At 45.1% G+C, this 13,913-nt stretch overlaps 2 protein-coding genes across 2 annotated transcripts; one reads left to right on the top strand and one right to left on the bottom strand.

Moving 5' to 3' along the window:
- Nucleotides 1–5,891: 5,891 nt before the first annotated feature.
- On the bottom strand, nt 5,892–7,781 carry PtA15_16A247 (uncharacterized protein; the record flags this gene model as incomplete). Its single annotated transcript, XM_053163919.1, has 9 exons — nt 5,892–5,928; nt 5,997–6,058; nt 6,138–6,281; nt 6,352–6,510; nt 6,615–6,720; nt 6,813–7,145; nt 7,219–7,462; nt 7,553–7,576; nt 7,649–7,781. 9 exons carry the CDS (start codon nt 7,779–7,781, stop codon nt 5,892–5,894), a joined length of 1,242 nt encoding a protein of 413 aa, XP_053027896.1.
- Nucleotides 7,782–10,058: 2,277 nt separating this feature from the next.
- PtA15_16A248 (uncharacterized protein) lies at nt 10,059–11,519 on the top strand (the record flags this gene model as incomplete). The annotated part of the gene is made up of 7 exons (XM_053163920.1): nt 10,059–10,091; nt 10,273–10,326; nt 10,449–10,495; nt 10,583–10,667; nt 10,778–10,844; nt 10,946–11,074; nt 11,197–11,519. The coding sequence occupies 7 exons, from the start codon at nt 10,059–10,061 to the stop codon at nt 11,517–11,519; spliced, it is 738 nt and encodes a 245-aa protein (XP_053027897.1).
- Between the last annotated feature and the right edge of the window lie 2,394 nt (nt 11,520–13,913).

Below are 13,913 nucleotides of genomic sequence, written 5' to 3' on the forward strand. Positions count from 1 at the left end.
TTCGAGGTTCAGGGGGATTTACAGCCTGATTTACCTTCCCTGCAGTGGCTGCCGCATGTCACACCAGCTTCAAAATCAAAACCCGCGAGTGTATTCGCGCGGTTTACATCCTCAATTTTACACTCGCGGGTGGAGATGCTCTTACCTTGAATTTGGTGAACTCCGGCGGCTGTTCTGATTGATATGGATGGGATGGGTCTGACTGAAATTTCACCAGATTCCTCTGTTCTGGTGGCTATTTCTGATGAGTTCTGAGCCACCTTGCCGTTGTGGTATTCCAAATCTGTTTCAAGTATCAAATTACATTTGGTGGTGTTCCTTAGTAGGACACCTGCCAAAATGAGTGCACAGTAGCACACCCCATTCCTGGGGTGTGCTACTGCCATGCAGCTCCCCATGTGCTCTTGACAGGTTTTTCTGCCCTCTGTAAAATTTTGGCAGGGCTTGGGCACTGCAGTGAGGAGTTATGATTTTTTTTTTGCTATTTTTGCAAAAATTACATATCTGATCACTGCCTTTTGGTATTTTCATTTTTGACTTCCAACTACCAAAATGCGCGCAGGTCAATTTTTGGTCCGCACGACCCAGACCCAACGTCAGGGAGCATTTCTTGCAACAACGCTGAAACAAATGCAATACAAGAAATGTATATGGTAAAAGTTTCACATTGAAGATGCATACCTACATGTCTTATTTTTTGTTTTTAGCTGTTACCCTGTATATAGTGGCTAAAAACAAAAATTTAGGCCCCGTTTGGGGGCCATATTATACGTGATAAATGGGCTTATTTATCACGCGCGACCCCCAGGGGGTCAAAGTTTTTGGTGGAGACGGGGGGCAAACTTTGGGTCGCGCGTGATAAATTTGCACATTTATCACGTATAACATGGCAGCCAAATGGGGCCTTAGACATGTAGGTATGTATCTTCAATGTGAAACATTTACCATATACATTTCTTGTATTGCATTTGTTTCAGCGTTGCTCCCAACATAAACCATGTTTGGTAGTTGGAAGTCAAAATTTAGGTAGTTGATTAATCAAGACCCTATATTCATTCACTTACACTCAAGGAAGATTGGTTACTAAGAAATTGGAATTTGAGGACACCTTATCATAAGGATATAAACTACTGGATACCGTGAATTCTATAAAATTAGGGAGTTGAAAAATCGACTCCCAGGAATTAATAAATCGACTCCCAAACGTCGTTTACGTCGCGCGGACCGTCTCGCGATGTCTTCCCCGGGTCCGCGCGACCTCGCGCGGCCCCAAAAGCATTTTGGGAGTTGATTTATTAATTCCCCTCTGGAGGATGGGAGTCGATACATTAATTTAACAAAAAATGATGGAATATACAAAAAAAATTATATCTTGTCACTGTTGCACCCAAAATGTCAGCTAACTGCTAACCCAGCAGGCGCAGCAACTGACAAACCCGCGCTTGAGCGCGGGCCAGGCGGACTCTAACCGTGCGGCAATAGATAGTCTGCAACAGATGAGTGATTGTTTTCAAGTAAGCATGTTACGGATCGACAAATCCGTAGTACTATATGTAGAGAAACCTCCGTATCGGAGGATTCCTCAGTTCAGATTTTACCAAGCCCGTCTACCTTGTAGCCTTCGATACCTTTGAACACTATGACCGGGGCTTTTTCTGGATTCTTTTCTCTAACTAACTTTCTTTTTCCTTTACAGCTCGACCTCGCCTATACCCGGTAAGTTCGAGCTTCCTCCTTTTATCTCATCCGCTCGACCTTCGCGTAGGAGTCATTAGACTTTGGTTGCTGTGTTCAACCTGCCCCTCTAGATAAGAGGCGTGGTATTTATCCTCCGGCTCATTCAGCAGAGTAGATCCAGAGCTCAGCTCCGACTGTACCGTTGTGTCTACCGGCCTTAGCCGTGATTCTCATTCAGAGCGCTGTCACTGAAGAGACGCGCCCTGACACAAAAGCCCTAAAATTTTTGAAGCAATATAAATACACTCTTTGGAGAATATTGTGAGCTTCACGGCATTATTACTCCTCAGGGAGACCCTGTGTAGCCGGGGGGCGGATTTGGCAGATTTCCTACTAAGGCAAACCCCCAAAACCTTATCTACAGTGCTCCAAATGGCCCCAAATTTTTTTAGCTATAGAAATACACTCTTTAGAGAATATTTTGAGCTTCACGGCATTAGTACTTCTCAGGGAGACCCTGTGTAGCTGGGGGGCGGATTTGGCAAATTTCCTACTAAGGCAAACCCCCAAAACCTTATCTACGGTGCTCCAAACGGCCCCACTTTTTTTCTGCTATAAGAATACACTCTCTAGAAAACATTATAAGCTCCAAGGAGGTATTATACATCAGGCACACCTTCTATTGACCGTGGTGTAGCGTAGCGCAGCGCAAATGCGCTATTTTTTAGCGTAGCGTGAGCGCAATCGCGCGCATCTGCGCTAAAGCTACGCGCACAGGGTGAAAAGCTAATTTAGCTTATAGTGTAGTGTTAGCGCAGATACCTGTGATTGCCCTAATGCTACACAAAAAAAATAGTGCATTTGCGCTGTGCTACGCTACACCACGGTCAATAGAAGGTGTGCCTGATGTATAATACCTCCTTCGAGCTTATAATGTTTCTTAGAGAGTGTATTCTTATAGCAGAAAAAAAGTGGGGCCGTTTGGAGCACCGTAGATAAAGTTTTGGGGGTTTGCCTTAGTAGGAAATCTGCTAAATCCGCCCCCCAGCTACACAGGGTCTGCCTGAGAAGTACTAATGCCGTGAAGCTCAAAATATTCTCTGAAGAGTGTATTCTTATAGCTAAAAATGTTTGGGGCCGTTTGGAGCACTGTAGATAAGGTTTTGGGGGTTTGCCTTAGTAGGAAATCTGCCAAATCCGCCCCCCGGCTACACAGGGTCTCCCTGAGGAGTAATAATGCCGTGAGACCTAACATATGCTTTAAAGAGTGTAATCTTATAGCTAAGAAACTTTGCGGCTGTTTGGAGTACCGTAGATAAGGTTTTGGGGGTTTGCCTTAGTAGGAAATCTGCCAAATCCGCCCCCCAGCTACACAGGGTCTCCCTGAGGATTACTAATGCCGTGAGGCCTAACATATGTTTTAAAGAGTGTAATATTATAGCTAAGAAACTTTGGGGCTGTTTGGAGTACCGTAGATAAGATTTCAGGGGTTTGCCTTAGTAGGAAATCCGCCAAATCTGCCCCCGGCTACACAGGGTCTCCCTGAGGAGTACTAATGCTGTGAAGCTCACAGTATTCTCTAAAGAGTGTATTTATATTGCTGTAAAATCTTCAGGGCTTTTGGGTACAACAGTGACAAGATATATATTTTTTTGTATATTCTGTCATTTTTTGTTAAAGGGAGTTGAAAAATCAACTCCCATAAATTAATTTATCGACTCCCAAAACGTGTTTACGTCGCGGGGACCGTCTCACGACGTCCACCCCGGGTCCGCGGGACCAAATTTTGATGCGCGCGGATTTTGGGAGTCAGAAAATTAATTCCTCTACCCAGAATGGGAGTCGGAATTTTAATTTCACAAAAAATGCCCAAAAATAAAGAAAAATTCATACCTCCTTGCTGGCGCGCCCAAAGCCCCCCAAAATTTTACAGCAGTCAGAAAGTGCTCTTAAGAGCACATGGTGAGCTGCATGGCAGTAGAAAACCCCCAGGAAATGGGTGTGCTACTGTGGCTCTAATTTTGGGGATTTCCTACTAAGGAAATCCGCCAAAGCATTGGCTATGGTGCCCCAAAGTTTTACAGTGGGCAGAAATGCCGCTGAAAAGCACCTTGTGAGCTTCTTGGCAGTATCACACCCCAGGCAAGTCACGTGCAACTGGGGGCCTAATTTGGCCAATTTCCTACTAAGGATATCCGCCAGAACCAGCTACTGTGCTGCAAAGTGCACCCAATTTTTGATCATCAAGTTAAATAATCTGTACTAAAACATTTAGCTGCAAGGCAGTAGCCCACCAACAGGAATAATTTTGAGTCAGCTGGGGCTTTTGGTCATATCTACTACTAATTGCCTCTGCCATAGTTATTAGTCCCTCTGCCACAGTTGTTGGTCCCTCTGCCACAGTAATTTGTCCCTCTGAAACAGTTAGTAGTCCCTCTGCCAAATTGAATAGTGCCTCTGACACAGTTATTAGTCCCTCTGCCACAGTTATCAGTCCCCCTGCCACAGTTATTGGTCACTCCACCAGCTATTAGTCCCTCTGCCTATTAAATGTGGCAGAGGGACTAATATCTGTGGCAGACACACTATTAACTGTGGTTGAGGGACTAATAACTGTGGCGGAGGGACTAATAACTGTGGCGGAGGGACTAATAACTGTGGCGGGGGACTATTAAATTTGACAGAGGGACTACTAACTGTGGCATAGGGACAAATTACTGTGGCAGAGGGACCAATAACTGTGGCGGAGGGACTAATAACTATGGCGGAGGCAATTAGTCGTAGATATGACCAAAAGCCCTAGCTGACTCAAAATTATTCCTGTTGGTGGGTTACTGCCTTGCAGCTAAACGTTTTAGTACAGATGATTTAACTTGATGATCAAAAATTTGGTGCACTTTGCAGCACAGTAGCTGGTTCTGGTGGATATCCTTAGTAGGAAATCGGCCAAATTAGGCCCCCAGTTGCACGTGACTTGCCTGGGGTGTGATACTGCCAAGAAGCTCACAAGGTGCTTTTCAGCGGTATTTCTGCCCACTGTAAAACTTTGGGGGGCTTTGGGGCATAGCTGGTTCTGGCGGATTTCCTTGGTAGGAAATCCGCCAAATTAGACCCCCAGTTGCACGTGACTTGCCTGGGGTGTGCTACTTCCAAGAAACTCACAAGGTGCTTTCCAGCGGTATTCCTGCCCACTGTAAAATTTTGGGGGGCTTTGGGGCACCATAGCTAATGCTTTGGCGGAATTCCTTAGTAGGAAATCCCCAAAATTAGACCCACAGTAGCACACCCATTTCCTGGGGTGTGCTACTGCCGTGCAGCTCACCATGTGCTCTTAAGAGAACTTTCTGACTGCTGTAAAATTTTGGGGGGCTTTGGGCGCCCCAGTGAGGAGGTATAAATTTTTCTTTATTTTTGGGCATTTTTTGTGAAATTAAAATTCCGACTCCCATTCTGGGTAGCGGAATTAATTTTCCGACTCCCAAAATCCGCGCGCGTAAAAATTTGATCCTGCGGACCCGGGGTGGACGTCGTGAGACGGTCCCCGCGACGTAAACACATTTTGGGAGTCAACAAATTAATTTGTGGGAGTCGATTTTTCAACTCCCTTCACTGCAAAAAAAACTGTGTCAACTGTGAGCAGTTGACATGTGGTAACTCTGAGGAAGCTTGTGGTGTTACACCAGCCTTACTCAAGGTTTGACTCAACCCAAGCTTTAATGCACAGTCACTGTGCACCTTGCACAGTGACTGTGCCAACAAAGACACTTGTGCATTCAGGTGGAGTTACAATGGCAGCTTGGCTTGAGTTCTCTGCATGTCAACTGAAAGCAGTTGACCAAGTTTTTTTTGCAGTGCTTGTTAAATTAATGTATCAACTCCCATCCTCCAGAGGGGAATTAATGAATCAACTCCCAAAATGCTTTTGGGGCCGCGCGAGGTCGCGCGGACCCGGGGGAGACGTCCCGAGACGGTTTGCGCGACGTAAACGAAGTTTGGGAGTCGATTTATTAATTCCTGGGAGTCGATTTTTCAACTCCCTAAAATTAACCTGTGGTACATGAAAAATGGATAGGCTGGCCCACAAGAATGTGCAGCATCAAATTGACTGAACACCAATTCAAATGTAGAGCTATTGATTCATGCGCAGAAAAATTGTTAGTCCAATTTCAAAATAAGAGGGTTGGCTGAGGACATTTGTGGTAGCGAAATGATTTTTAGCAGCCTGTAAGTGAATTTTTGGGAAATGTGTAACTGTGTGCACAGAGTGGTTCAGTCAGAGGGAAATATTGTTCAGGTACGCGACTGATAAGTGTACGAACCCAGCTTGATCCCAAGTAGTCAGGTTTGGATTGGTGTAAGCGTTAATGTGCTTGTTGATGTACTGATGTGTTTGGTAAGATAATGGACGTTAGGACAACACCCTTGCTGTGAATTTGGAATGAGCAGTAGGATGAGCGTACACTTTCAGTTGGAAAATTCTTCGGTGAACAACCAATGTTCTCTTGTCCTTGTTTCTGGTACACCCGCACGTAATCAACTAGCATTCGAGCTGGTGTCGGCAGATGTGCAACATCGACCGTCTGGAATGCTTCAGAAATAGCCAGCTAAAGAAAGACGTGGATAAGCCTCGCTAGTTCATGATTGTCTCATGCTAGGTGAGCTCAAATCACGTACGTTCAGAATAATATACATAGGTTCTTCGCTAACAACTCGCTGCGAAATCTGAACGTTTGGATTGGGTCCAACAGCCGATGAGGCCATGCTCCATGTTGCAGTATCTCCAACTGACCAGGTAATCGAGCCTTTAGGACCTGTCGTATATTCAAATCCAAACTTCGCGGTCGAGAGAGAAAAGACGATCGGGGATTAACAATGCGTGGCGCATTCCACGGATGTTGAGAAAAAACAAGACAATGAGTCTAGGAATTTCAACCCACTGTTTGAAATTTACCGCCGGTAGCTTCATATGCAGTTTGATCAGTTGTCGAAACAACGGACACGGCTTCTTGATAAATCCCGCCCTTATAGGTGTTAATGGCGGAACTGCCAAAGTTATCAAATGGTTAGAGTATGAGCAAAGTGTTTTGCGTCATTCAACTGCATAGAAGCTCGTCGGTGAGAGGAAAAGAGCTTACGTTCGCGGATTATAAACTGTCGCTCCATCCTCTTTCCAATTGTATCCGTCATCGAATGGTGCGAATTGTACGGATTGTGAGGCTTGTCCAATATTCACACCGCTGCCGGGCGCCGTGATTTGTGCTTCGATAATGTCGATCTCTGGGGATCCCCTGCCGGCTTTTACGCTAGGCCCTGGATGGTCGCCACCTGGACAAGTACAAGAAGACAACTTTTGTCCGGGGAGGAACGACAACGACCCTCCACCCGGCGCACGCAAAGCAGCTGCTGGTCCTGTTCGAGCTACGTTAGTTTGGTTTTGTAAAGTCCCGAGGTCACAAGAGTTGTAAGAGCTATACTCAAACGTCAGATGATATTGCATTTGATGGTACTGTCGCGCGCTTAAAATCTCTGTGTTGTACTTACTAAGGCCACGTTCCATCTGTTGTTGCGCCATAACCAGCTCTTCCGAGGTTGCCCATTGTCCAAGCTCCTGGCCAGAAACCAGAAATTCTGGGTGATCCAGGCAAGCTGATCGAAACCTCGATGTAACCTCCAGTGAAACAAAATTTGTTCCATGATTGAAGCATTCCTGACCGGTAGTTCAGGTCGTGGATCATTTCCTTAGTGAGGGTAATGTTCAGGTTGCCGTTGTTTGTCGTGATGGCGTCTGCACATCAATTAATGATGCTACATTAGTAGACACCTCAAATTTCCACCGATGCAAAACCTGAAGGAGTGACTTGAAATGACTGCATACCGGGGTCAAACCATTCCAAGTTACCTGTTTTTGACAAGAGACGCATGAGTTTCCAAAATCAACTATGTAGAAGCAACCCTTGAATAACAATCTTACCAGTGGCCCAATAATGCAAGTCGACAGCTTCCCAGTAAGGGTCATCCCCCGGCCAGAAAGTGCGACCGTCCGTTGAGAACTCGTCAGAGAAAACCAAATTATACTGTGTTCCGTCGAAGCCTTTCCGGCTCATGACGCTTTCGGGTGTCGTGGGATCTATGACACCCGCGAGGTTGTGTATGAGAGGCACTTGACCCGAGCCATTGATCCCTCCCAAATTATATCCGCCACTGTTGACGGCAAGTTGTTTGGTTGCACGGTGAGAGCCTAAGTAAGTGATAACTGGAAGGACTCCGAAAATGGTCACCAGGGCTAATGCGAGCAACAACACAGCTCCCATATTCAAAATGCCTCTCATCGAGAAGAAATTGCCACAGACAAGTACGGATTTCTTCTTTGGTGAGCCATTCAGGTTGCCATCGTCATCATCACCCTCGTCATTGTGCAGCTCATCTTCCAGCTCTGCATCGAAATCTTGATAATCTTCCATGTAGGAGCGGCGGCTAACTCTGCGAGGGTCAATTTGGCTGCCTCTGAAGGATGGGTACGAGCTTGCGGCTGATGTTGGCCTTTGATTGGAACCAAGCAAATAGGACGCGCTCGAAAGGTAGTTTTGATCACTGTAAATGGCGTTCATGACGGACGCGCGGTTGTCGGCGGGGGCCCAGTTCGCCTTCTCGTCACTCATTTCCCCGGCAAGCGAAGTTTCCGATGCTTCGTCAAGTTGGGACGCTTCTGAAGAGGAAAAGCAAGAGTGAGGGTCAAGAACAATTAGCTAGTCAGTTCCACTCTCCGTCACATACTCCCCTCGAAGACATTTGCAAACTTGAAGATAGATGGATGCCATCTGAAGCCATCTTGAACGCCTTTCCAATTAAAACAATAGCCTGGTGATCTACGCTTGTAAGTTGACTCCTATGGTTCAGAGCCCAGAGTTTACTTGATTCGACACCGAAGACGGTGTGGTTCGCAATTCGGTTGGCGAGATGGGCCTGACTGAACGCAATAAATATTTGAACGAGTTGTGTTGCTCTAGGAGCGTGGCTGGAAAATATTTTCGTGAATAAATAAAGATACGAATCACCTTTCAGATGCTGCTTAGCCTCTCCGATCATCCTTTAGCAGGAAGGCGACAGCTCTAGGCTCAGCCCGCATCAGGCAGGTACGGTGATCGGACTGGCACCATACAAGGCGGATGTCCGAGCTCCAGGGTCTCATTCACGAGAGGAATCCCCAGTTTCCATTTCCGGACTGCTTCCTTATAACCCGCTCGGACTCGGGCTTCCAGGTCGCAATCTCATCACCCCAGCTTGTGGGTTGGAAAACGGCCGAGCGCTAACTTAACAAAGTCCCTCCTCTGGGGGCTGAGTGGAGAGCAGAGTGAACCCGACCGCAGGGAGGGACTTGGACCTCAGGTGGGGGTGCTCGCCTGAGAACATCTCGGAAACTCTCGTTGGCGCTCAAAGGCCTGTAGCTCGCTCTTTTTGCGGGCTACATAATGGATGGATGTGCATGCATCTTGTCTGTCTTTCTATCGACTCCGATTTTGAAGAGAGCCACTCGAACAAAAAACCAGAGGATAATAAAGAGAAAAGAAGCTTTCCCCGCTTGGACCTGCGGGGCCAGGCACCGCACAAGAAGAGGGTGGTCTTGAGGCTTGCCACCTTTTTCAAAAGTTGATTGAAACAAGGGACTTGTTGTGTGACGACCTTTCTCGTACCTCTACTCTGTTTTCTCTTTTCGCAATTACATTCCCATCTGTCTTTCGACGGTTGAGAGTTAGCCTTCGAGCAGTCCATGTTATCGCGAAATTTAACATCAGTGCACTGGTGCTGAATTTCGACGAAATTCTTGCACATCAAGACTCAGTGCCACATGAGAATTGTACGGGTCAACAGAAGGCCACCAAATAAACAAGGGGAGAATGTTGCTATTACACCGGGGGTTCGTTCAGTGGAACATAAATTTAACCTACGCTACCTACATAATTAACCCTAGAACCCTAGGTAAAAAAGTGGCCACTGTACAGTATTCCGGAGTTGAGTTGCTCATGCATGAAACGGACATGTATTCCTCATGAGACATATGGTTAATATCTGCTCCGAATAATTTCTGTTTGCTTGTCTTGGCATATGAGCTGGTATGCCCCTCTTGCTTGATTTTGGAAGTTACCAAGAAGTCTTCTCAAGTGTTCACTTTTCGAAAGTGTGCGGGCTGCGAGGGCATTGGAGTTTTTTCCAGGTTTTGTCTGGCCCAGGCGGGGGTTTAATCCTGCTCCGATCGATTGGTCATCGAAAAAAAGTGAAACAGGGAAGATTACATACATCCTCCACTCCTAACTAACTTCTCCGAGCCCACTCACCACCAGCTACATCCTCAAACAGCCAGCGCGTCGATCTCCCTCGAAAGGATGTCCCAGCAAGACGAACAGCCAGTCACATCGGTTAGCACTTCCTCTTCACAGCTAGCCAAATCATCCAACCAGAGGGGGGGGGGGTCTCGACATAAGCTAACAATCACTCCTATCGTCATCGGCTTCCAATGCATTCCTTCGCTCCCCATCCTCTTTCCCTCTTTCTCTCGCTCGCCCTCAATCTGATCCGCCGATCGATCTCGCCCTGTAGGATGTTGCCCCCGACCATGACCCAGACTACCAACCATTGGTACAATTGACTGCAGTTCAGTGCTCTTACACTAGCTTATCTCCGATCAACCTCTCATTCGCTTCCAGTCTGCGTTAACCTCGCTCTTATCCTATCCTTCCGTTTCCGCCCATTTCCTTGCTCCGGATCTCGTTTAGGTCGAAACCAAAACACACGAAGAGAATGAGGATGTCTTTTTCAAACTGTCTGTCTTGATTCCTGATATTTCAAGCCCTAAGACCTCTGCTATCTCCACTCCTTCGGATCGCTGAACTTGTGTGCTTTTGTCCAGACGTGCCAAGCTCTTCAGATTCGACAAGACGGCTTCGGAGTGGAAGGAAAGAGGGACGGGTGAACTGAAGCTACTACAAGATAATGTTCAGTGTTTCTTAACCTATCTTCGGAGTTATAGAACATTCAATATTATGAATCTAACATATGAATCGATCGACTGCGATGGCCCTACTATTCCATGTTCTGGATGCAGACCTCAAACAAAATTAGATTGGTGATGCGCCGAGATAAGACGCTCAAAGTCTGTGCAAACCATTTCAGTTGAGTCTAAACAGTCCATTCTGACCACTTTTCTACCGATCGGATGTCGTCAACGGTGAAAGGAAAATACTGAATCTGCTTGTTTATTTTTTGTAATTAGTTGCCCCCGATATGGTCTTAGCTCCCAACGTGGGCTCCGATCGATCATGGGTCTACAACACTACTGCTGACATGAGTGACGAGGGTGTGTCAGCAGAAACACTAGCGATCCGGTTCGGTAACTCGGAGAGTCAGTTTCCATCCATATTGCCATTGAACTAGTCATCGTCGGTTACATGAACTGACGCATGATCAAAACAATTACTTTCCATTATGGGTCAAAAAATCAATTGGATATATTGTTGGCAACAGATGCAAACGCATTCAAGGCGAAGTTTGAGGAGGCGCAGAAGATTAACGCGGGTCTGACAAAGGAGTCGTCGGCTACCACGAGTACCGACCCCGTTGGAGACGAGAGTACTTCGACTAAGAAGGAAGAGAGTGGAGCAGGCCAGACGGAAGCAGCCAAGAAAGATGAGGACAAGAAGTCTGAAGCCACCGAGTCCAAACCTGAACCGGCCGTCGTCCAGTCCGATGCTACTGCTGATGCAGTCGCCGATACTACCGCCACGGAAACTAAAAAGACCGAAGAAACCGACAAAGCGGAATCGAAGGATGATGCCCAGAAAGAATAGATAATCTTTCGCCTTTGTTTTCTTCTTCTTCTCTGCTCTCAAACAGAAGTCCGGGTTTCTCTTGCCTCCCATCTCTTGAGAATGGTGGAGGAACACCCCAGAGAAAAAAACCTGTCGTTTTCCTTTTTTTTCTTTCCTCCAAATGATTGATAAAAAATAAATTGAAGGGAATTATAACAACTGAGGAGAAGTCTACATCACACACAACTGTTCTTTGTCTTTTGCTGCTAATCTCCTTCGCTTTCATCTGTCCTCTCATTGGGTCTTTTTCAAAGCAAAGAAAAAAAAACTGAACTAAAGAAAACCAAAACATGGATTAATATAAATTACACACACAAATGCGTCCTCAAAAAACTTCTATCAATGGTACACACACTCATTATTAAGCTCCGGAGGCAGCTATGCAGTTTTTCAGAGAACAAAAGCCAAACACTGAAGTCTTGCGTGGGAAGTCAGGATCAATTCCTGTGAGATATCTTGATTGTTGCTAATGTCCACATAGACTTACTGGTCAACTTCCAAGCCCATCGCCATCTCAACATACCCCAAGAGGTATGTTAAAAGACGGCAGATACGGTAATACTTTATCAAAACTAAGATAAAATACAAAAACTGACCAGGGACACATCAATTTTGGCAGCTTGACCAGGAGATCCAAATCAGAAACACTCATAAAATGTGTATGTATCTAGGCGTAATTTTTGAATTTGATTGTGCAAAGTAGTGCATCAATTTTAATCTCATACATACTGCAAGCCAATAAGATTACATGAGGAAGGTGACTTTGCATGTATGGTTCCTTCTGCCTCTTAAGGGTTTCATAACCAAACATTATTTTTTTTACCTGTGGATTATTGTGCCAGTGGGCCAACCATTTATATCAGCTCTTTTGCCAATTTTCCTGCTCAAAACATGGGTCATCAACCTGAGTTCAAAGTCCCCATGTTTTGTGTTTGTGTAAGGTTTGGAAATAGCAAGACATGTATTGAATTCTGATGGTGATTGGATACAGCTTGGCAGTCAGACTAGGTTTGGGAACTGTTTTCTTTGAACTCATCAAATACATCTGCGGCCCAACCCAAATTTTTCAGTATTCTTGATTTTTTTTTTTTTTTTCTCTTTGCTATGTAATCATAATTCTTGTTTCATGTGTCTCATTGTCCCCTAAAGGCCCTATGGGCAAACAAATTGAGCCCCAGGAGTCCTCCTTGTCCCTCAAAAATACCAAAATGGTGTACTGAGAATTACAGGGCACACACTGTACATGTCTAGGCCTTGTCTGCCTAAACACTGCTGTTGGTTTCCATTGGTTATGAAAGCCAACTGTAGATATTTTTCTTGCAACAAGCTGAAGGAGCAGGCCTTGTTTATTTTAGCCACAAAAATTTTGAAATCTGCCTTGTTTAAATCTGCCTCATTTTGAACCCCTTGAAGAAGTATACACATTCTGAAAAGGGAATCCTACATAACCTGAGTGCAAATCCCAAATGGAGAGAAAATTTAAACTCATTCCCTCTTACCATAATTATGGCTCCTTCATGCTCAAGATTCATGTTCAAGTCTTCTGCACACACAAATTCTTCTGATCATTCATGTTCAAGTCTTCTGATCTAGTGATTAGGTTTACTTGATCCCCAAGCTTTCACCAACAATCAAAATGTTTTGAGAATTATAATTTCTGACCTCTGTGTAAACACATACCATGTACTATGTAGGTTAATCTGAACCCTTGTAATTTGTGCTTTCTTTTTAGGTGCACAGAAGTGAAAGGGAAGTGTATGAATCAAGAGAGTACTCACCACTTGCCCTGAAACTTGTTCCCCTTGGGACAAGTTATAATATGGAGAGTGTATCTTAGCCTTGCCAACAATGGAGTTTTTTCATGAATCATGATTTTGATCTGGTTTGAATTTAGTGTGCATTTTCTGAGGGGCTAGCTGGATGAATTTTTCACACAACCGTGTGCGTTTACAATTTTGTGACACATACATCACCACACACCCAAGTGATGCTGAGCTGAGTTCCCAGGTAAAACCAGCATATTTGGTGAAACATTTGAAAATTTGTATAAAAAAATTACCCATGTGTAAACACATCCTTTCGTGGTTATGGTCTGAATTGACTCAAAACACCTGGCTAGTCTGGTGTTCCCTTGAGCTTGTCCCAAACTTCCAACTCTCTTGTGTTGCCTGTCTGCAACCTGCTAGATCACAAGGTGGTCATGGTGGGTGAGCTAGAAATTTTCCATCCTTTAATTCAAAAAAACATCAAGGGGATAGCCAGTGAATGATGCTAGCTCAGTTCAAAATAAAATCACATTTTAACACCAAGGACTCATTCTTACGGCACCATTAAATACAAAAGATATAATTATCCACTAAGTGAATTTTTTCC

Source organism: Puccinia triticina, chromosome 16A (assembly GCF_026914185.1).
Source record: "Puccinia triticina chromosome 16A, complete sequence".
Taxonomy (NCBI): Eukaryota; Fungi; Basidiomycota; class Pucciniomycetes; order Pucciniales; family Pucciniaceae; genus Puccinia; species Puccinia triticina.